Source organism: Haemorhous mexicanus, chromosome 14, assembly GCF_027477595.1.
Source record: "Haemorhous mexicanus isolate bHaeMex1 chromosome 14, bHaeMex1.pri, whole genome shotgun sequence".
NCBI lineage: Eukaryota > Metazoa > Chordata > Aves > Passeriformes > Fringillidae > Haemorhous > Haemorhous mexicanus.
The window spans coordinates 20,010,001-20,028,497 of record NC_082354.1 but is presented as its reverse complement, the minus strand read 5'-3'; the positions used below and the strand labels follow the sequence as shown (position 1 = coordinate 20,028,497).

At 61.2% G+C, this 18,497-nt stretch overlaps 3 protein-coding genes across 13 annotated transcripts in view; 2 read left to right on the top strand and 1 right to left on the bottom strand.

Annotated features, from left to right (window-relative positions):
• Nucleotides 1-452: 452 nt before the first annotated feature.
• On the top strand, nucleotides 453-5,941 carry XKRX (XK related X-linked). Its single transcript, XM_059859562.1, has 3 exons — nucleotides 453-767; nucleotides 2,874-3,133; nucleotides 4,597-5,941. The coding sequence occupies exons 1-3, from the start codon at nucleotides 475-477 to the stop codon at nucleotides 5,340-5,342; spliced, it is 1,299 nt and encodes a 432-aa protein (XP_059715545.1). The 5' UTR covers nucleotides 453-474; the 3' UTR covers nucleotides 5,343-5,941.
• Nucleotides 5,942-6,079: 138 nt separating this feature from the next.
• On the top strand, nucleotides 6,080-11,951 carry NOX1 (NADPH oxidase 1). 7 transcript variants are annotated; one of them, XM_059859552.1, is made up of 13 exons: nucleotides 6,080-7,047; nucleotides 8,076-8,171; nucleotides 8,537-8,647; nucleotides 8,731-8,815; nucleotides 8,891-9,033; nucleotides 9,111-9,292; nucleotides 9,488-9,626; nucleotides 9,717-9,809; nucleotides 9,975-10,201; nucleotides 10,281-10,443; nucleotides 10,530-10,676; nucleotides 10,880-11,004; nucleotides 11,184-11,456. In XM_059859552.1, the coding sequence occupies exons 1-13, from the start codon at nucleotides 7,003-7,005 to the stop codon at nucleotides 11,308-11,310; spliced, it is 1,683 nt and encodes a 560-aa protein (XP_059715535.1). In that variant the 5' UTR covers nucleotides 6,080-7,002; the 3' UTR covers nucleotides 11,311-11,456. The 7 variants fall into 7 exon arrangements, with proteins under 7 accessions (XP_059715535.1, XP_059715528.1, XP_059715532.1 ...); XM_059859545.1 differs by lacking the exon at nucleotides 10,880-11,004 and having other exon boundaries at nucleotides 11,184-11,813; XM_059859551.1 differs by lacking the exons at nucleotides 6,080-7,047; nucleotides 10,880-11,004 and having other exon boundaries at nucleotides 7,105-8,171; nucleotides 9,145-9,292; nucleotides 11,184-11,813.
• A 301-nt stretch (nucleotides 11,952-12,252) lies between these two features.
• CSTF2 (cleavage stimulation factor subunit 2) overlaps nucleotides 12,253-18,497 on the bottom strand; it is a 7,495-nt gene continuing 1,250 nt past the window's right edge. The window contains exons 3-15 of one of the 5 annotated variants that reach the window (XM_059859553.1): nucleotides 18,097-18,266; nucleotides 17,480-17,616; nucleotides 17,246-17,365; nucleotides 16,966-17,121; nucleotides 16,729-16,852; nucleotides 16,357-16,419; nucleotides 15,201-15,260; nucleotides 14,451-14,592; nucleotides 13,934-14,085; nucleotides 13,359-13,636; nucleotides 12,847-12,972; nucleotides 12,579-12,704; nucleotides 12,253-12,453 (exon numbers count right to left, since the gene is read on the bottom strand). In XM_059859553.1, the coding sequence (XP_059715536.1) occupies nucleotides 12,582-12,704; nucleotides 12,847-12,972; nucleotides 13,359-13,636; nucleotides 13,934-14,085; nucleotides 14,451-14,592; nucleotides 15,201-15,260; nucleotides 16,357-16,419; nucleotides 16,729-16,852; nucleotides 16,966-17,121; nucleotides 17,246-17,365; nucleotides 17,480-17,616; nucleotides 18,097-18,266 (1,651 nt within the window). In that variant the 3' untranslated portion in view covers nucleotides 12,253-12,453; nucleotides 12,579-12,581. The remainder of the gene's footprint in view (nucleotides 12,454-12,578; nucleotides 12,705-12,846; nucleotides 12,973-13,358; nucleotides 13,637-13,933; nucleotides 14,086-14,450; nucleotides 14,593-15,200; nucleotides 15,261-16,356; nucleotides 16,420-16,728; nucleotides 16,853-16,965; nucleotides 17,122-17,245; nucleotides 17,366-17,479; nucleotides 17,617-18,096; nucleotides 18,267-18,497) is intronic. The other 4 variants (XM_059859554.1, XM_059859555.1, XM_059859556.1 and 1 more) reach the window with 4 other exon arrangements.

Below are 18,497 nucleotides of genomic sequence, written 5' to 3'. Positions count from 1 at the left end.
GTCCTGGCCATGGGGCTGTCCCGGGGAGGCGCTCCCTGCAGAGATGGGGAGCCCTCGGCAGAAGGTCCCGGTCCGAGACAGGGGTGTGGGGGCAGAGGGGCAGATAGGGCTGTCCTGGAGCAGGGACCTCCACACCTGGTGGGGACAGGGCACAGCAGCGAGGGGGTCCCGGAGCAGGAGGGTGGTGGGCAGGGCAGGGCTGCGGCTGGGAGCGGGGGGCCCGGGCTGGAGGATATGGACGCGGGGGGGATGCGCGGCCGGTGCAGCCCGGGCCGAGGGCTCGGGGCGCTCCCGGAGCGGAGCCGCGGGGCTCGGCGGGGCCGGTGCGGGGCCGCCCGTCGGGGCTCGGTGCGGCGGGAGAGCCCCGCCCCGCCCGTCCCGCCCCGCAGCGCGGCTCCTCTCTCCGCTGCAGCCCGGGATGGCGCCGCGGCGGGGCTGAGCGCCCGGGCCGGGCCGGGCCGGGCCGGGGCCGCCATGGACGCTCCGAGCGGGGGCTGCCCGCCCGCCGCCGCCCCGTCGCGGGCGAAGCTGCCGCTCGGCATCGTCTTCTCGACGGCGCTGTTCTGCGGGGAGGGGGCGGCGGCCGCCGTGCTCTGCCTCTCCTACGGCCACTCCGACGACCGCTTCTGGCTGGCGCTCACCGTCTTCTTCGTGCTCTGCCCCTCCGTCCTGGTGCAGCTCACCCTGATCTTCGTGCACCGCGACCTCAGCCGCGACCGCCCGCTCGTCCTGCTCATGCACCTGCTGCAGCTCGGGCCCATCATCAGGTGAGCGCGGCGGGGACCCCGGGCACCCCCGGGCGCTCCCAGCACTCCCGGCACCCCCGGGCACCCCCGGGTACCCCCGGCCCCCCCGGCAGCAGTGCGCGGAGCCCGGCAGGGGCGCGGGCACCGGGTGAGAGCAGGGAGCGGTGCCGGGCAGGACGGGCACCCCGGGTCCGTGTGTCATCAGCCACTTGCCCGGCGCGGCTCCTGCCGCCTCCCCGGCCCGCGGGGGCCCCTTGCTCGCCGGTGCTGCCGCGGGTGCTCCTGCTGCTGGAGCCCGCTCCGGGCAGCACGCGGCTCTGCCAGCCTGTTGTGTCCCAGCTGCTGGGAAAGCTCTGCCCGAGGTCCGGGAGGCAGCCAGCGTTTCACTCAGCCTCTTGGTTTTGCCATCATTTGGCTGCGCTTGTGCTGGGAGTGCAGGTGGGAATCCCCGGTGGGTGCTCCGGGATAATACTGACATGGTATGGGGCTGAGTCAGGAGAAGTTTACATTAGATAACAGGAAAAGCTTTTACACCCAGAGAGAGGGTGGTGCAGCTTGAAACAGGCTCCCCAGGGAAGTGGTCACAGCACCTGGCCTGGCTGAGTTCAACAAACCTTTGGACAACACTCTTGGGCACATGGTGAGATTCTGGGGGTGTCCTGCATGGGGCCAGGAGTGGGACTCAGTGGGGTTATGGGACATGGAGAAGAGCTAGGTGCAGGAGTGGGGCTGGCATGGGAACTGTGGGGCACTGGGCTGTGCTGGGAAGAGGGCAGTGAGGGGGTGGATGGATGTTGCACAAGCTGATCCCTCATTCCTTGGGAATGCTGCGGTGCCTCCCGGGCTGTCATCACCTGGGCAGCCTGCTCCATGAGAAGGCTCTGCAGGAGGCATGGCACAGCCACCATCTCCACGGGCTCCTTCCCAGGGGCAGCCCAGCAGCCACGCTTTGGGCTCGCTGTACCACAGGACTCCAAAACCACTGTGGCAGCTCTGCACTTCCTCTGGAAACAAGCAGTGCACCAGATGTGGCACTGTCACCATGGCTTAACTTCAGAGCCAGATGGGGGGCCTTGCCTGGGTGCTGCCAGCCTGTGCTGGCCCACAGCAGTGCTGTGACTCTCACCACACCAGCGAGGCTGTCTGAGCTGGGTGGGTGCTGCCCAGCTGCTGTAGGAGCCAGCCGGGGCTGCCTGGGGAAGGCTGCTCGGGCTGGAGGTGGAGCCCAGCCTGCTGAGAAGGTCTGGCAGGGCACTGGGAGCCAGCTGGGACTACCCTTCAAGCTGAGCCTTTGGGATGAAACTGTTTTCCCATAAGAGTTTGCAATAAGCTATGAGTGCTGGCTTGATCTGTCGATAGAATTTATCCTAGCCCTCCTTTTGGGTTTGATACACAGCAATTTGTGCTGTCCTGATAAGCACACATGAGCAGTGGTGTCCTGTTGGTCCCAGAGCCAGCTGGGCCCCAGGCAGGAGCCAAGCTGATCCCCTGGCCATGCACACCCCCCATGGCTCTGTGGAGGGGCTGGGGGTCCCCTGTCCCTGCAGGCATGGCAGAGTCCCAGCCCTGCCCACGCTGAGGCCTGCAGAGAAGGGGCTGAGGAAACACTGCCTTATCTGCCCCTGCCACACACGGCTTCACCCTGCGCCCTCCTTCCTGCTGTCCCCACCAGGCAGGAAGTGTGGAAGCCTTCTTCTGCTCAAGATGAGAGATCAAAGAAAACTCTGATATTCAGCCCTGATACTTCAGAGTTTCTGCTGCCTCTGCTTAGAGGAAGAGGTTTCTGCCAGTGGGAAAACAGAACCCAAGGGTGATTAACACCTTCCTGTGGCTGCAGCTTCCAGCAGAGTCGCTGCTTTGTACCCCGGATGCTGCACCTCTTCCAGCAGCTCGCTGGAACAGTCGTTGCCCCCCTGCCACCATGATCACCCTGAATGCTGGAGCAGAGGAGCAGCCACGGGGCATCCCCGTGGTCCTGGTGTGCCCACAGCACTGCGGGCAGTTGCCCAAGACAGTCGGGCTGCACGCAGCAGGGCTGGGGTCTGGGCAGCACCGCACAGGTGGGGCTGGAGGTGCCGGAGCGGGACAGCAGGAAGGCTGGGGGTGACAGCTGCCGTGTCCCCACAGGTGTGTGGAGGCCCTGGTGGTGTACTGCTGGTCGGGGCGGGAGGAGGAGCCCTACGTGACCATCACCCGCAAGCGGCGGCTGCGGAAAGGCTACGAGGTGGAGATGGAGCAGGAGGTGGGGCACTCGGAGCGCCGCCTGGCCACGCACCGCAACGCCTTCAAGCGCATGGCCGTCATCCAGGCCTTCCTGGGCTCCACCCCGCAGCTCACCCTGCAGCTCTACATCAGCGTCCTGGAGAAGTACGTCCCTGCTGCCCGAGGTAAGGGGCACGGCCCTGGGCTCCCCAGGAACCCCACCAGGGCACCGGGGCAACTCCTCAGCTGCTTGTGCTGATGGGACATGCAGGCAACCCAAAAAGTCTCTCTTGGGGACGCAGCTTCCACTGGGCTCCCCTAAGTGTGGAGCACAACCCACAAATCTTGGGCACTCGTCAGCTCTCTGTTTTCCTGCTTGCAGTGATGCAAAGTGGGAAAGAGCAGGCATGGCTGAGGTGGCAGGCTCTGCTCCCAGCCCCGAGCTCATGAGTATCTGCCCTCCAGAGCCAAGCCATCCACCCAGTGCCATGTCTCATAAGAGGGTCAGGTCCCTGTCCTAGCCTGCTCCAGTCTCCATTCATTTTTTTCCATCTAGCTACAGGCTTTGGCTTCCCTCAAGTCCCCCCACTGTATCTGTTTCTGCACATTTTCCAGCAGCCAGAGCTCCCAGCCCAGCACTCCCACTCCGAGGCTCCCTTGCTTGCTCCCAGGATGTTTATGTGTTTGGGGGTGGATATGCCAGAGCAAACTTTTAACTCCCATTTTGGCACCGAGCTGGGCATGCAGGTGTGCTCCTGCACCACTCCAATTACAGTGCTGGGTGAAGGAGCTGCCCTCACCCAGCAGTGCTGGGAGCCCAGACCTTGTCATCTGTGCTCACAGCAGGTGCATGAAAAGGGAAGCTCAGGAGATGCCCCATAGAAACCCCCTAATTTGCCACAGCCCTCTGCAAAGGCATTTTGGGAAGTTGCAGATGCACAGGAAGAATGAGTGCCAGTGCTGCTCTAGCAGTAGATGCAGGAAGTAAATACCAAATGATGTGTTCTGGGTGATTCCCTCGCAGCTGGAGTGCCAGCTCAGCCCTGCAGCTGGCAGCCACCATGGATGGGACCAGCTGCATGCTTCTATTTTTCTCCATGGTATTCCTGGCTGTGCTGAATGTGAGCAGCTGCTGGCATTCCCTACAAATGACCTTGAATCTGCAGCCCTTGGATGGGGCTGGCTCTTGGGGTGCCTCTGGGGATCCCACCACCGTGGTGCAGCTCTTGGCTGGGATGAAGGCTGAGGGGCCCTCACAGCACTGACTGTGCCCTGCTGTCCCTTGAGCAGCAATTCCTGCACAGGGCAGAGGGGCTGGGGCATGGTCCAAGCACAGAAATGGCTCTGGTTTGGCCAAGGCTTGTGTTTTATTGGTGCAGGGAGAACCTTTGGGTTCTGAACCTCCTGCTGCCAGCAACCACCTCATCGTGGGGGCTGTCACCTCCATCTATGAACTGTTCTGGCAGTGCTCACACTGAGCCTTCTGCTGTGAGCCCATGTGTTTGGCACCCTGTACTTCTCACGAGGACTGGCACCCCAGGTTTCCCACCTGGAGCTGTCACCCCCCACTCTGCACCCCAGGCAGTGGAGAGGCTGGACACAGCCTGGTCCCCTCCCCTGCCTGCCTGACTGCTCTGTCCCTCTGCAGCCGTGCTCATGGCCATCTGCCTGGTGTCAGTCACCTACGGGGCCCTCGTCTGCAACATCCTGGCCATCCAGGTCAAGTACGACGACTACAAGGTGCAGCTGCGGCCGCTGGCCTTCCTGTGCATCGTGCTGTGGCGCAGCCTGGAGATCTCCACCCGCATCGCCGTCCTCGTGCTCTTCAGCACCGTCTTCAAGCACTGGATCATCCCCATCGCCCTGGCCAACCTCCTGGTGGTTTTCTTCTTGCCCTGGGTGCAGTTCTGGCGCAGCGGCAGCCGCCTGCCCGACAACATCGAGAAGAACTTCAGCCGCCTGGGCACGGTGGTGGTGCTGTGTGCCTTCACCCTCCTCTACTCCAGCATCAACATGTTCTGCTGGTCGGCCGTGCAGCTCAAGCTGGCTGACCGGGACCTCATTGACAAGTCACAGAACTGGGGCCGCCTGGCTGTGTACTACGTGGCCCGGCTGGCAGAGAACACGGCCCTCGTCATCCTCTGGTACTTCTTCAAGACCGACGTCTATGAGAACGTCTGCACTGCACTGCTGGTGCTGCAGCTGCTCCTTGGCTACAGCCTGGGCATCTACTTCATGCTCCTCTTCTTCCAGTACCTGCACCCCTGCCGCCAGCTCTTCCGGCACAACGTCGCCGACTTCCTGCACTGCGTGTGCTGCCGCCGGCGCCCGGCAGGGACCCCGCTGTGCCTCGAGGCACCCTTGGAGCCCGGCGTGAGGCACAGCATTGTCTGAGCACCTGGCTCCTCCAGCCAGCCACAGACATGGACATGGGCAGCACAGGGCTGTGCCAGCAGCTGGAGGATGCTCGTGGCACGGGCCGAGGGCTGCCTGGTGCTGCGGTGGCAGCAGGTGCCAGTGCATCCCCTCGGGGGCAGGGGGACAGGAGTGTGCTTGCCCGCTCAGGACCACTCGAAAGAGCATGAAGGAGGGTTGATTTGGATTGGACATAAGGAAGTTTTTGGCAATGAGTGTGGTGAGGGACTGGCACATGTTGCCCAGAGAGACGGTGGATGTCCCGTCCCTGAAAACCTTCAAGGCCAGGTTGGATGGGCTCTGAGCAACCTGGCCTAGTTGAAGACGTTCCTGCCCATCTCTGGAGTGTAACTAGATGGTCTTTAGAGGTCCCTTCCAACCCAAACTAGTCTACAGTTCTACAGTTCTACGGCTTATGGGGTGCCCCAACAGTTGCCCCTGCCAGCTGGCTGTCACTTGGGGCAGAGCCCCTGGGGTGCCCCGACACACCCCTGCTGCTATGGTGCATATGGTGACCTCGGGCCACGGGTGCCACTGGGACTGTTGTAAGCAGTAAAGAAACTTTGCTGTGACTGCGAGTCTGGGTGCTGGCAGTGACTCACACGGAGGGTGGGGACCGTCCCAGGGGCTGGCACGGGTGCACACACCTGCTGTCCACGTAAAACTCCTTTACAGGCACCGAAATGGGGCTGTGCCAGCGGGAAGTGGGGATGGGGGAGTCCCTCTGTGGAGGTTCAGGAGCATGGCGGGATGGGGCTGGCCTCATCCTGAGCTTTCGTCAGCAGGGCCATGGCTGCAGGCCAGCAGAGAGCAGCATGCCAGCAAGGAGCAAGCCTGTCTGACCTGTTCCTCCAGGCTCAGGGGCCCAGAACAGGCTGCTGTTCCCAGCTGGAGCACTGGACACCCCAGGGCTCAGGGTCCTGCAGTGGAGGGCAGGCAGCAGGGGAAGGATGGCTGGCACAGCAGTGGCAGTGGGTGATGGGACCCAGGCATCCTGGCCCCAAACCAGGAGTGTGATACCCTCCACCCCAGCACCCATTTTTGGGGTCAGCTCAGTTTGGGTGCTGGACTGAGGATGCTCATCAGCCCTGGGGGCCCATGGAGATGCAGCACCACTGGTGCTTAGTCTTAAATCACCCACCCTGTAATGGATGCCCAGGCTGGATCCTGGCACCAGGGCAGCGCCGTGACCCCCAGGTTCCTTTGGTGGTTTCCGTGGAAGATGGGCAGTGGAGGCTGGTGAGGGAGACCAGGGAAAACAGAGCTGTTGAGCCAGGCACAGGATGGATCCTCCACAACTTCTTCCCAGGAAATTCCTGCCTTACAGAAAAAGCCTGTTTCTGTCCTCAGAGGCTGCGAAACCCCAGGAGGAGCAGGCAGACACCCTGTGTGACCCAGCCTTGGGGCACGGGGGATCTCTCAGCGGGGGCCATCACAAGGGGCCAGCACCAGGGGCTCATGCTGGTGTTGGCCGATCGGGTCAGCCCTGCCTTCCTGGAAGGAGGCCTTTGAAAGCACTGGCATTTCCTTAAAGTCCTCTCAGGGGAAAGTCCCCGGGTGCTGTTCCCAGGCCGGGGCTGTCACCGCCTGCTGCTCCATAAAACCGGGCAGGCAGCGGCGGGCGCGGGCACAGCGCACCATGGGCAACTGGCTGGTCAACCACTGGTTCTCAGCTGCTGTCCTCGTGAGTCTGTGGGGCTGGGGGCTCTGCAGGGTGGTGGGGTGTGCTGGGGGACTCCGGGGGCTGCAGGCCCTCGGGGCTCCTGGGCAGATGGGGGCTGATGAGCTGCCCTGGGGCTGGGCTGTGGGCAGAGACAAGCATCCCCTCTGCTCGCCAAGCGCGTACCCCAGCAGCCAGGGGAGGGATGGGCTCTGGAAGCCTGAAGTCTTGGGGAAAACACGGGAAAGAGGGTCCTGGAAAACTTAAAAATGCTGATGCTTTGCCTGGCCACTTTGGCTGGGAGCCTGCCACATGCCTCTTCTCCCCTTGTGAGAGGAGGAGGATCCTGTGAGAACTCGTGGCAGGGTGAGGAGCTGGCACCATAGGGACCATCTGCCAGTGCCGTGCTGCAGCATCTCTGGTGTAACAAAGCTTGCCTGGCCAGCACCCATCAGCTGCTCAGAACTGTGTGAGGAGCTGTGAATGCATGGGAACATGGGGTTTACTGACAGTTGGGCTATTTTAATTTTTTAAGTTACTTAAAAAAGGAAAAGAAAACAGTCAGAAACCAAATACATGGCAGGATGGGGTTATTTTTGGGACCTCTGCAAATATTCAGTGGCTGTGAGAGGCGGCAGTGTGGGGTGCAATGGGGTTACACAGGGGACAGCAGCACTGTGGGACAGGTGAGCCAGCTCCCTGTGAAACTTCCTTCTCCCAGAATCTTTCCCACACAGTCCTGACCACCCTCTGGATCTGCCTTCGCTCCCATTACACGGGTGTTGCCTTCTCCTGCCTTTCCTCCTTCCTCACGCACAGGTGATGCACAGGGCAGTGTGTGACAAGACAGCAATTCTGCAAGACTTCACACCTCTGCCCACCTTTGACCCTGTGTCCCAGCCCTGTGTGTGACAGGGCAGCTCACAAGGAAATGGGACAGATACTGTCTGCTATCTGTCCTGACACCCTCTGGCTACACCCGGCCCTGAGTGCTGCAGTGTGGGAGGCTCCCGGGACAGGGTCCCTCATGAGGCTGTGACTTTCCCCCGCAGGCAGCCTGGCTGGGCATCAACATCTTCCTCTTCACCTACTACTTTCTGTTCTTTGACCGGGACGAGCGGTATTTCTACACCAGGGCCATCCTTGGGGTAAGGTGCTCCCCCACAGCACCCTGCCTGCCCAGGCAGAGGAGCCCCTGGGGGCCCTGCTGCAGTGGGGTGGGGGCTGCAACATCCCACACCCCTTTCATGTTCTGTTCCCTTCCAGCCCACCATCATTCCGCCCCACTCTGTGGCCTGGCATTGCACCATGCTAGTCCCCATCTTGATCCCTGTCTGGTCTCAGCCCAACAGCATCCCAGCCCAGCCCAGCATCTCCCCCTCCCAGTCCCCATTACAGCCTAGCATCTCTCCATTCCAGTTCCCAGCCTAGCTTGGCCCTGACTGGCCCCATCCTGACCCAGTCCTGGCACAGCATGACAGGACAGTGGTGCTCACCCCTCTCTCCTTCCCAGTCTGCCTTGGCATGGGCTCGAGCATCAGCCAAGTGCCTCAACTTCAACAGCATGCTGATCCTGCTGCCCGTCTGCCGCAACCTGCTCTCCTTCCTCCGTGGGACCTGCTCGGTGAGTGTCCCGTGGTGGCACAGCCGGCGTGGCCATCCCCATCCTGTCCCATCCTGACACCATCCTGCTGCCTCTCCCTGCAGTGCTGCAGGCAGACCTTGCGGAAGCAGCTGGACCACAACCTCACCTTTCACAAGCTGCTGGGCTACACACTGGCCCTGCTCACAGGTACCCCCTGGACTGGGATGGGGCAACAGTGGGGACTGGGAGCTGCCCGGTGGTGACTGCCTGTGCCCTGTCCAGCTGTGCACACCATTGCCCACCTCTTCAACCTGGAGCGCTACAACCAGAGCCAACAAGGCACCGACGGCAGCCTCCCCGCTGTCCTCTCCAAGATGCACCTGCAGGGCAGCAAGTGGCTGAACCCCATCCACTCCAACCAGACGGTGAGTGTGGCCTTGGCATCCAGCAACCCAGCACCCCCTGTGCCCTGCTCCCCTAACCCTCCCTGCTGCCCCTGCAGACCGTCGAGTACGTGGCTTTCACGACCATCCCAGGGCTCACGGGAGTGATCATCACGCTGGCACTCATCCTCATGGTCACGTCCTCCACCGAGTTCATCCGCAGGAACTACTTTGAGCTCTTCTGGTACACACACCACCTCTTCCTCATCTACTTCGCTGGCCTCGTCATCCACGGCATCGCGTAAGGCTCCTCAGCAGTGCCCAGGGCAGGACAGCGAGGGGCAGCACACACACCCCTGGTGGGGCAGCTGTGACAGTCCAGTGCGGCTGTGACCTGCCATTCCCAGGGCGGGCTAGCCCAGCTGGCCTCACGCAGTGGCGTAGCCCTGGCTGGAGGCAGAGCTGGCCCCTGGGCTCATCCCTCACCTCCCTGCAGTGGGCTGGTGCGTGGGCAGACGGAGCAGAGCATGGCAGAGGTGCACCCCTATCACTGCGCCGAGTACCTCACACAGCGGGAGCAGAACTGCACCCACCGCTGCTGCAAGGACCCCGAGTTTGGGAGCATCCCCGCCGAGGTAGGGCAGTGGTGGGATGGCTCTTCCCTTGCCCTTGGGATGCTCTGGCTCTGGCCCTGCCCAACCCTTTGCTCTCCTCCATCCTCACAGTCCTGGAAGTGGGTTCTTGCCCCCATCATCCTCTATGTCTTTGAGCGGATCCTGCGGGTCTGGCGTGCGCAGCAGAAGGTGGTTGTCAAAAAGGTGGGTGGTGCAGGAGCCTGCTCCTCTGCCAGCTCCTACTCTTGGAGTCACCCGTGCCACAGCCCCTCACCTTGGTGGCCACGGGGAAGCAGGCAGGGGCCACAGGCACAGCCCCTTCCTAGGGACGGGGACAGGCTGGGCGCTGAGCCCTGCCCGTGCCCCCAGGTGGTCATGCACCCTGCCCGCGTGCTGGAGCTGCAGATGCAGAAGAAGGGCTTCTGCATGGAGGTGGGGCAGTACATCTTCGTCAACTGCCCCGCCATCTCCACGCTGGAGTGGCACCCCTTCACTCTCACCTCTGCACCTGAGGAGGATTTCTTCTCCATCCACATCCGGGCAGCTGGTGACTGGACAGAGCGTCTCATCGACATCTTCCAACTAGAAACGCCCAGGTAGGCTGGGGAGTGCCCAACAGGTCATGCCAGGGATCTGGGGAGGCCGTACCTCTCACCCAGGCCCTGCTTTGGCCAGGGTCCAGGTGGATGGTCCCTTTGGCACAGCCAGCGAAGATGTGTTCCAGTACAAGGTGGCCATGCTGGTTGGAGCGGGCATCGGCGTCACTCCCTTCGCCTCCATCCTCAAGTCCATCTGGTACAAGTTCCAGCAGGCTGACCAGACCCTCAAGACCAAGAAGGTACGGAGTGTCCCATAGCACCAGCTGTGGGTTTCTTCCTCTGGCTCTGCTCCACCTTGAGCAATCCCTCTCCCCCTGCATGCCAGATCTACTTCTACTGGCTCTGCCGGGACACAGGAGCCTTTGCCTGGTTCAACGACCTGCTTGCCTCCCTGGAGCAGAAGATGGCTGAGTCGGGCAAGGCAGACTTCCTCACCTACCGTCTCTTCCTCACTGGCTGGGACACCAGCATTGTGAGTCAACCACAGGCTGGCATGGCTGCAAGAGAGGGACACAGGGTTGGCAGCAAGGGCAGGGCAAGCATGACAATGGCTTTTAGGCACCAAGTCCAGGCACAGTGTTTGGTGGGATCAACAGTGGATGCTCCTCTGTGGTGAGGGACAGGAGGGGGGCTCATGGGTGGTGCCTGGGGTTCTCACCATCCCTGCCTGCCCAGGCCAACAACGTGGCACTCCACTTCGACACCGCTACAGACACGGTGACGGGCCTCAGGCACAAAACCATCTTCGGGCGGCCCATGTGGAACATGGAGTTTGCAGCAGTGGCTGCAGCCCACCCGAGGTGAGAGCTGGGCAGGGAATTTGGGATGTTGGAGTCAGAGGCATGCCCTCTACCCAGGCACTCAGCACTGGGCTGGCTTTGGGAGAGGGGTGCTATCCCAGGCAGGGAACCCACAAAGCTTTTCAATCACTTTTCCCTGAGTTGCCTGCCTGGCATTGACATGCCCATGCTGTCTGCAGGGCAGTGGTGGGTGTGTTCCTCTGTGGGCCAGAGGCCCTGGCGAGGAGCCTGCAGAAGTCTTGTCACCAACACTCCAGCCTGGACCCCAGGAAGGTCAAATTCTACTTCAACAAGGAAAACTTCTAAGTGGCAGCAAGCCTGTTGCCCCAGAGGGCAGGGACCCTGACTGTACTGCCTCAAGCCTTTCCAAAGCAGGCCAGGGAGAAGCATGCACTGAAGCCAAGCAAGACACAGCAAGGTACTCTGTCTCTATGAGAAATTCCAGGTTCAAAGACTGCTGTGTGCCTGTCCTGGTGTACAAGGGGTCCTCATGGAGCAAGTGGGCCTGTAGCTCCACCCAACCCCCTCACTGGGAAACCAGAGCCACGTTCTGTGATGCTGTTGGAGCAGCAGGAAGCAGTGGGAGCTCAGCAGGTTGGGCAGAACCACTGGATGGGGATGGGACATGGGCATCCATGCAGGTGTCAGGGGCCAAATGTGGCCCTCAGGGTTTAAAGACTCTTTTGTATAAGAATAAATTAAACTTCCTTTTCTTTGTAATGAAAGCCTCTGTGGTGACTGAGCTGTGCAGGTACAAAGGAGCCCATGCTCTGCCCCTTGCAGGGCTGCAATAGAAGAGCTGGTTGATAGCAAACCCTCTGGGGTGCAGGATCAGACACCCCTCTGCATGGGCTCCGTGCTACCCTGGCACCCCAGAGCCAGCCTGCACACAGCACACAGCTCAGCTCTCACTGCAGCTCCCAGCAGGTTCTGCTCCAGCGTAAGCAGAGAGGGAAAGCCCGCTGCCTGAGCAGGCTGGCATGGAAAGTGATACTGCAATCGGATCCAGAGCCCTTCCTGCCCTGCCAGCCGGGATAGAAAGCCAAGCTCTCTGTCCTGCCCTTCCCCTAGACCCCTGTAAACAGCACACTACAAGAAATTCCATTATTGATTCTTGCCCTGGTGTGGGGAGGAGGGAGGATGGCAAGTGGTTTGCACATGACTGGAGCCAGTCCACACTGCTCCCAGAACCCAACACTCCCACTCTGGCCTCCATGAGAGACCAAACAAGGCAGCCAGGGACATGGATTTACTCAAACCCTCCTCCCACTTTATTTCAAACACCATAAAATATACACAGAAAAAAAAAAAAAAGGATGAACTGGAGGAAAAACCCTCTTGAGGGTGACATAACCTCTCCTAAAATGCACCATCAGCCCTGGTAGCAATGGGAAGCAGCTGCCATGGAGCATCACCTCTATCCAGGCACATGGCATCTCCATCTTGTGCCTGCCAGAAAGAAGGAGAGGAGGGTGAGCCCAGCACAGAGGGAAGCAGGGCAGAGTCCCATCCTAAGCAGCTCTGTTTGAGTGGAGGGGAGCAGGCACAGGGTGAGACTAGGTTGGGGACATCACCTGTCAGGGTGCCCCCGTGGATTTCTGGATTTGCTCCTTCAGAATGAGGATGCTCTGCCGCTGTTCTGGGGGCAGCATGGCGATCTGGTCTGCTGTCAGCTGCAGGACCTGCATGATCAGTGCTGCCTGTGGGGAAAGAGGGGTCAGAGACGTGCCCTGCCAGAGCAGCCACAGCATACCAGAGCCAGGGAGGGGCTGACCCCGCCACAGAAAGGCACACAGGAAGTGCTGCTCCTACTGTCTCACCCTTTCCCTTATGTTCTCTCACCTTCTCGTGATCCTGGGGGGTGACCTGGCTCTGTCCAGGGCTAAAGCCTCCAGGCTGACCAGCTCCCTGGACTCCTGCCCCAGGTATGCCTCCTCCCTGCATGCCTGCTCCAGCCATGTTAGGAACCTGGGGAAGTAAGAGAAGGGTTAGGGACTGGGGGGTTTCTGGATTGAGCAATACAAATTCAGGAAGGTAAAACATGATCAGATGAATGCCCTCACGGACTGCTTGAAGATGCCTGAGCACAAAGAGAGAGTGCACTTTATGTGCTCTCCCCTCCCAACTCCTGTGCTCCTTTCTGTGTCTCAGGAAGAGGTGGAGAGAGGCCTGAGCCTTGTCCTGTCCACAGCTGATGGGCAGTGCCTGGGGAAATGGGACAGATGCCCTGACCCCTCAGAGCCAATGACCAAAGCCTGGTGCTTCCCAGAGCTGCTGCTCTGTGGGACCCCCCGCCCAGCCCCAGCCTACAGGACGCCGTCGGTGCCCGAGCGGCTGAGCAGAGCCGTGTGTACCTGGCGGGGCCCCTGCGGGCCACTGGCTCCCATGTTAAGTGGCCCAGGACCCTGTATCCCACCAGGCATTGGGCCACGCGGGTTGGGACCAGGCCCTCGAGGCTCCAGGCCCCGGGGCTCCAGGACCCTGGCCTCCATGGCCCTGGCTTCCAGCACTCGTGGCTCCAGGACCCGCGGCTCCAGGCCTCGCGCCTCCAGCGCCCGCGCCTCCATCACGCGCGGCTCCAGCCCACGCGGCTCCAGCCCTCGTGGCTCCAGCCCCCGGGGATCTCTTCCGACTGCGGAGGAAACACAAGGTCAGCTCCTGAAGGAAACAGTGCTGCAAGGAGTGTGGCAGCGAGCCTGCTGCCTCCTTTGTCTGGGGGCCATCAAGCACCCAAGAAGTGCAGGGCTGGGGGCAGAGGGGACATGCCTGGAGAAAGTCCCTTGCACCCTGGGACTGTCCCTCCTCGCCTGGAGTCAGTCGTTTCACTGCCCAAACCCCCTTCCTATGCCTTGGGTCGGGGCAGCCGGCTCCACTCTGACTTCTTGCCTGCACAATCCAAGCCACCCATATTTCATGCCCCCTCTCTCACCTCGAGCATCCATCAAGGGCCCCCGCGGCTCTCCCATCAGTGGTCGGGGTTCTCCCATGGGTCCCCCCCTCATCTCATGGGGGGGGCCACGGCTGTCATGACCAGGCATATGGTGCATAGGGGCTCCCTGGTGGGGCGGCCCAAGGTAACCTCTGACGCAGAGAGACGAGGAGAGCAAAGCAGGAGGAGGAGAAAAAGCGAGAGAGTGTGAATCAGACACTGGCTTGGCACGGTCTGGGCAGAGCGCTGGGATTGCCCCCGAAGCCGGCCACAGGGGAGGAGGGTGAGGCTGGCACAGGGATGGGTGCTGGTGGCCCCATGCCACAGGGCAGCTGCCATCACCCCGGGGAGATCCCTTCCCCGGGGAAACGGGCCGGCCCCCACGGTTGGCAGCACACAGGCCTCCGACCAGGCAGCAGTGACTCTCGGAAGGCTGGTGCCATCCCTGTCCTCAGCGAGAGGCTACCCTTGGGCAGGGGACAGTGCCAAGGGCTCCTCTCCTTCCCTCTCCCCTCACCTGGGCTCCACTTCTCCAGTGACTGAGAGCAGGGTCCCTCCGCGAGGGTCATTCGGGGCATCTCCCAAAAGGCCTCGGGGCGGCGGGCCACTAGCAGGTAGAGGTCCACGCTGCATAGGGGCCCTCGGGTCTGGCATGGGCACTGCCAGGGAGACACACAAGAACTCGTGAGGATCTGCATGACCAGTCTGTGCCAAGACTGTCCCCGGCGCTCTCAGGCCAGGCATGGGGCAGCCACGCTGCTCCCCTGAGCTGTGCTGTCTGCTGGGGACACAGCCCCACACACGAGGCTGGAGCACACCAAAGCTCCTTCCCTGGCTGTCAATTTTATTCCTCTCCTTTTCTTCTCGGGTTTTATTTAAGGTTCCTTATGGCACCAGGGGCCAAACCAAGCATGGGTGCCCCCATGGCAATCCCTACAAGGCTGGGCATCAACATCCTGCTAACGTGGGGCCAGGAGCAAAGCAAGACCTGGAAGGCTCCTGGAAGCACAGTGTCAAAGAGGGCTGGATCTTAGGCAAAAGCCCTTTCCAAATAGGCTCTCCTTTTCCACTAGAGGCTCCATGCATGGTTCTAGCCTGTTCTGTCCTGTAGTCCTAGAAGAAATCCTGCCTCCTTCATCTCCTCTTACTGCTGTCAGGCTACAAGAAGTGACATGCCAGTCCCTGGCCCTGAGAACAGCAGGGTGAGAGCTGCTCTCTGCACACTCCACAACGAGCTCCATGGGAAAGGGAGCTGGTGCCGGGGTACCTTGAACGCGTTCGATAGACGCAGGCCTGGCAGGTCCCACGGGCGAGAGCTGCAGGTTCCCTGGGCAAGCAGCAGGAAAAGAGGGAAAGAGCAGACACGTAAATGGTGTATGCACACGCGCACCGGCTTTGGGGACAGTGCTGCCTGCAGGATCACGCACCCTGAAGTCCCCAGAAAAACCTACAGAGAAAATGTTCCAAGTCTGGCTTTATCAACCTGGGCCGTTCACACCCCCTTTGTCAACACAGGCAGGACAGCCAGAGTGGCACAGTCCTTCCCTCACTCAGGGAGAGAGGCAGGCAGAGAAGACTTCCTGCCAAGAGACGCGCATTCCGTGGGGCCACGCCGGCCCCACAACGCACACCCAGCTTCTGCTCTCCAAAACCTTTTGGGCACCAAGAACTATCAGACAGCTTTCAGGAAGACAGTGCCCACCCCAAAGAAAATGAGAGTCAGCTGACCCTAAAGCCAAAGGATCTCAGACTAGGTTTGCCATGTTGCTGAAACAAGGCCTAGGATAGAAGTCAAGGCAACAGAGGTGACAGGTGTCTGCATGTGCTGTTCCTGGGAGAACAGAACACCAGGGCCGTACTAACCTACACATGGGAACGTGTGAACCGTAAGGAATCGGGGCCCAGGGCTGGGCCGGACAGACCGTGCCTGCGGAGGGAAAGCCGAGCCGTCACCCTCCGGGAAGTCCCTGCCAAGCCTCAAGCCAAACCGGAGACCCAGCTCCCTCTGCTGGGCACAGCGCGGAGACGCGGCGGCCGCACCAGCTGCTTCCCCGCACCCCGGCAGCGAAGGAGCAGGACAAGGACCAGAGAAGAGCAAGCTCTGCCTGCCCACACAAGCACAGGGACAGACATGGGCTCGCAGAGGTGGAAAACACAGACACATCCCGCTTGGTGGGGACAGGCAGCTCTCCTGGCTGCCAGGGCATGACTGCACAACAGCGTGCAGAATGAGCTGGGAGCCAATCTGGGCATGGGCTGAGCCCTGGGAGCCAGGGAGCTGCTACCACAGCCTTGTGCCTCAGTGAACAAACCCGGGCACAGCCCCGGGGCTGGGCACAGCCAGGCTGCAGACAGCTGGGACACAGCACTGCTCACTGGAGCGAGGCTCACACCACACACAGCACTACACACTTCTGTTTTACCTTGTCCACGCTCCAAGGGGACTGGCCCTGCACCTGGCATCCCAACCTGTGGCTGCATCCCACCTGAGAGGGGACAGGCAGAGATCAGACCCCTCCTCAGCCATCCCTGATGACTAACCTGTTCCTTTGGTCCCAAATACCTTCTGGCTCCTAGCTCCTGGGGGAGCATCTGGGGGTTTATTCCCTTGGTGTTGGTTCCCCCTAGGGATAATCCAACTTTGCAGCCCACCTCTGGCAGCAGCACAACCACAACGTACAGCACAGGATTACATGTGCTCTCACAGGACTGAGCCCTCTGGTAAGGGGGAAGGCAGAGAGGGGTGTCTGCAGGACCCATGCACCCACGGGTGGGGCAGCTAGGCCCAAACTCACCTCCTGGAGCCATGGGGCCAGGGCCTGGGCCCTGCACAGGGGCTGCCATCTGTCCCGGGGCTGGCACTCCCCCCTGCATGGGTGGCTGCATCAGAGGAGGAGCGCCGTTGACGTGCATCCCGCCCTGCAGGGAGACACTGGATCTCAGGGACACCTCGACACCCGGGCACGTGCCCCAGCTGGAGAGCTGGCACTGCCCACTCTCCTGCACAGCTCATGTGTTGTGCAGGCTCTTACTATGGCCTGTGGCTGGGACGACGGGGTGTTCTGTGGGTTCAGCTGCGCATTGGGCCCTGGCCCAGGCCCCGGTCCTGGCCCAGGCCCTGGGCCTGGCACTGCCTGCTGGTTGCCTGGGATCAGAGGAGGAACACTGGTCTGGCGATGCAGGATTTTCTAGGGGAGGAAGAAGGAGAAAGGAGTTCTTTTCCACTGCCACTCCACAAAGGCTACCACCAATATCCTCCCAGATATCCTCCCACCTCCCGTCCCAACCCTGGACGAGCAGCAAGGGACAAACCAGCGCGATCTCCGGGTCGACGATCCTCATGACCACCTGGGCCTGCAGCAGTGCATAAGCCAGCTGGGGGTTCTGGAGCAGCATGTTCCTGGCTTCCTGGGGGCTGTTCTGGACACACAGCTGAGGAGACAGGCACTGATCAGAGCTCTGACAAGGTGTGACACGGGTGGGAGGGTGCAGGCAGGGGCGGGAGGAGCTGTGCTCAAACAGGGAGCACGGCCCTCCTGCTCTCACCTTCATCTGCTTCATCAGCTCAAACATCTGCTCGGGTGGCAGGCTGGCCACTGCCCGGCTGATGGACTCGGGGGCATCCTCTGGGTTGACAGGGTCCCCATAGGGTGACTCTATGATGGGTGCACCTGTGCCCAAGCCTGCAACATGAACAGCGCATAGAACAGGCTCATCAGGAGGGGAGCACCAGCCCACCAGGGGAAAAGGAGGCAGCAAAACCAGGGAGACCTTAGGAGGAATTTCTTCCCAGAAGGGGTGATTAGGCATCAGAACAGGCTGCTCAGGGAGGTTGTGGAGTCACTGCTCCTGGAAGCATTTAAGACTGGAAGTGGCATTTAGTACCCCAATCTATTGGGACAATACAATTTGATGCAGTGTGTTTGGTCAAAGGCTGGACCATGATCTTTATACACCTTTTCCAACCTAAATAATTCTGTGATTCTGTGATCATCTGGGAGTGAAAACGCAGAGCTGAGGCCATACATCCCTCTGGGGCACTACTCACAAGCCCGCTCAGAGCAGGTCAGCTCCGCCAGCCTGGCAGAAGAGACACGCCGTGCCCTGCAGCTGCCAAGGCTGGGCCCAGCACGAGGGAGACCCCAGAATTCTGGCTGACTCACTCTTGAGCTCCTCCTTGTTCTTCTCGCTGGCGGCGTTGTCCACGCGCAGGGCCCTGCCGCTGAACTCGCGCCCGTTGAGGTTGCGCATGGCGCTGAGCGCCGTCTCCTGGTCCTGGTACTCGCAGAAGCCATAGCCCTTGGGCTTGCCCGTCTCCCTGTCGTACACCAGCCTGCCAGGGAGCAGAGCAGAGCAATGCTGCTGCTGGGGGCGGCGTGGGCATCCCGCTGTGCCCACAGCTCCTGCAGCTCGGGGGGGATACGGGGACAGAGCCTGGGGACACAGGGAGAGCTCGGGAGGGACACAGGGACAGAGTCCCAGCAGTGCTGGGAGCACAGGGAGAGCTCGGGGGGACACGGGGACAGAGTCCCAGCAGTGCTGGGAGCACAGGGAGAGCTTGGGG

What these genes read in the sequence shown, in the direction of transcription:
- XKRX (XM_059859562.1), top strand. Translation starts at nt 475, where the DNA reads ATGGACGCTCCGAGCGGGGGCTGCCCGCCCGCCGCCGCCCCGTCGCGG. An exon ending in CAGCTCGGGCCCATCATCAG is followed by an intron (nt 768 to 2,873) that starts GTGAGCGCGGCG and finishes GTGTCCCCACAG; the next exon opens with GTGTGTGGAGGCCCTGGTGG. An exon ending in GTACGTCCCTGCTGCCCGAG is followed by an intron (nt 3,134 to 4,596) that starts GTAAGGGGCACG and finishes GTCCCTCTGCAG; the next exon opens with CCGTGCTCATGGCCATCTGC.
- NOX1 (XM_059859545.1), top strand. Translation starts at nt 7,003, where the DNA reads ATGGGCAACTGGCTGGTCAACCACTGGTTCTCAGCTGCTGTCCTC. An exon ending in CACACTGGCCCTGCTCACAG is followed by an intron (nt 8,816 to 8,890) that starts GTACCCCCTGGA and finishes TGCCCTGTCCAG; the next exon opens with CTGTGCACACCATTGCCCAC. An exon ending in AGACCCTCAAGACCAAGAAG is followed by an intron (nt 10,444 to 10,529) that starts GTACGGAGTGTC and finishes CCTGCATGCCAG; the next exon opens with ATCTACTTCTACTGGCTCTG.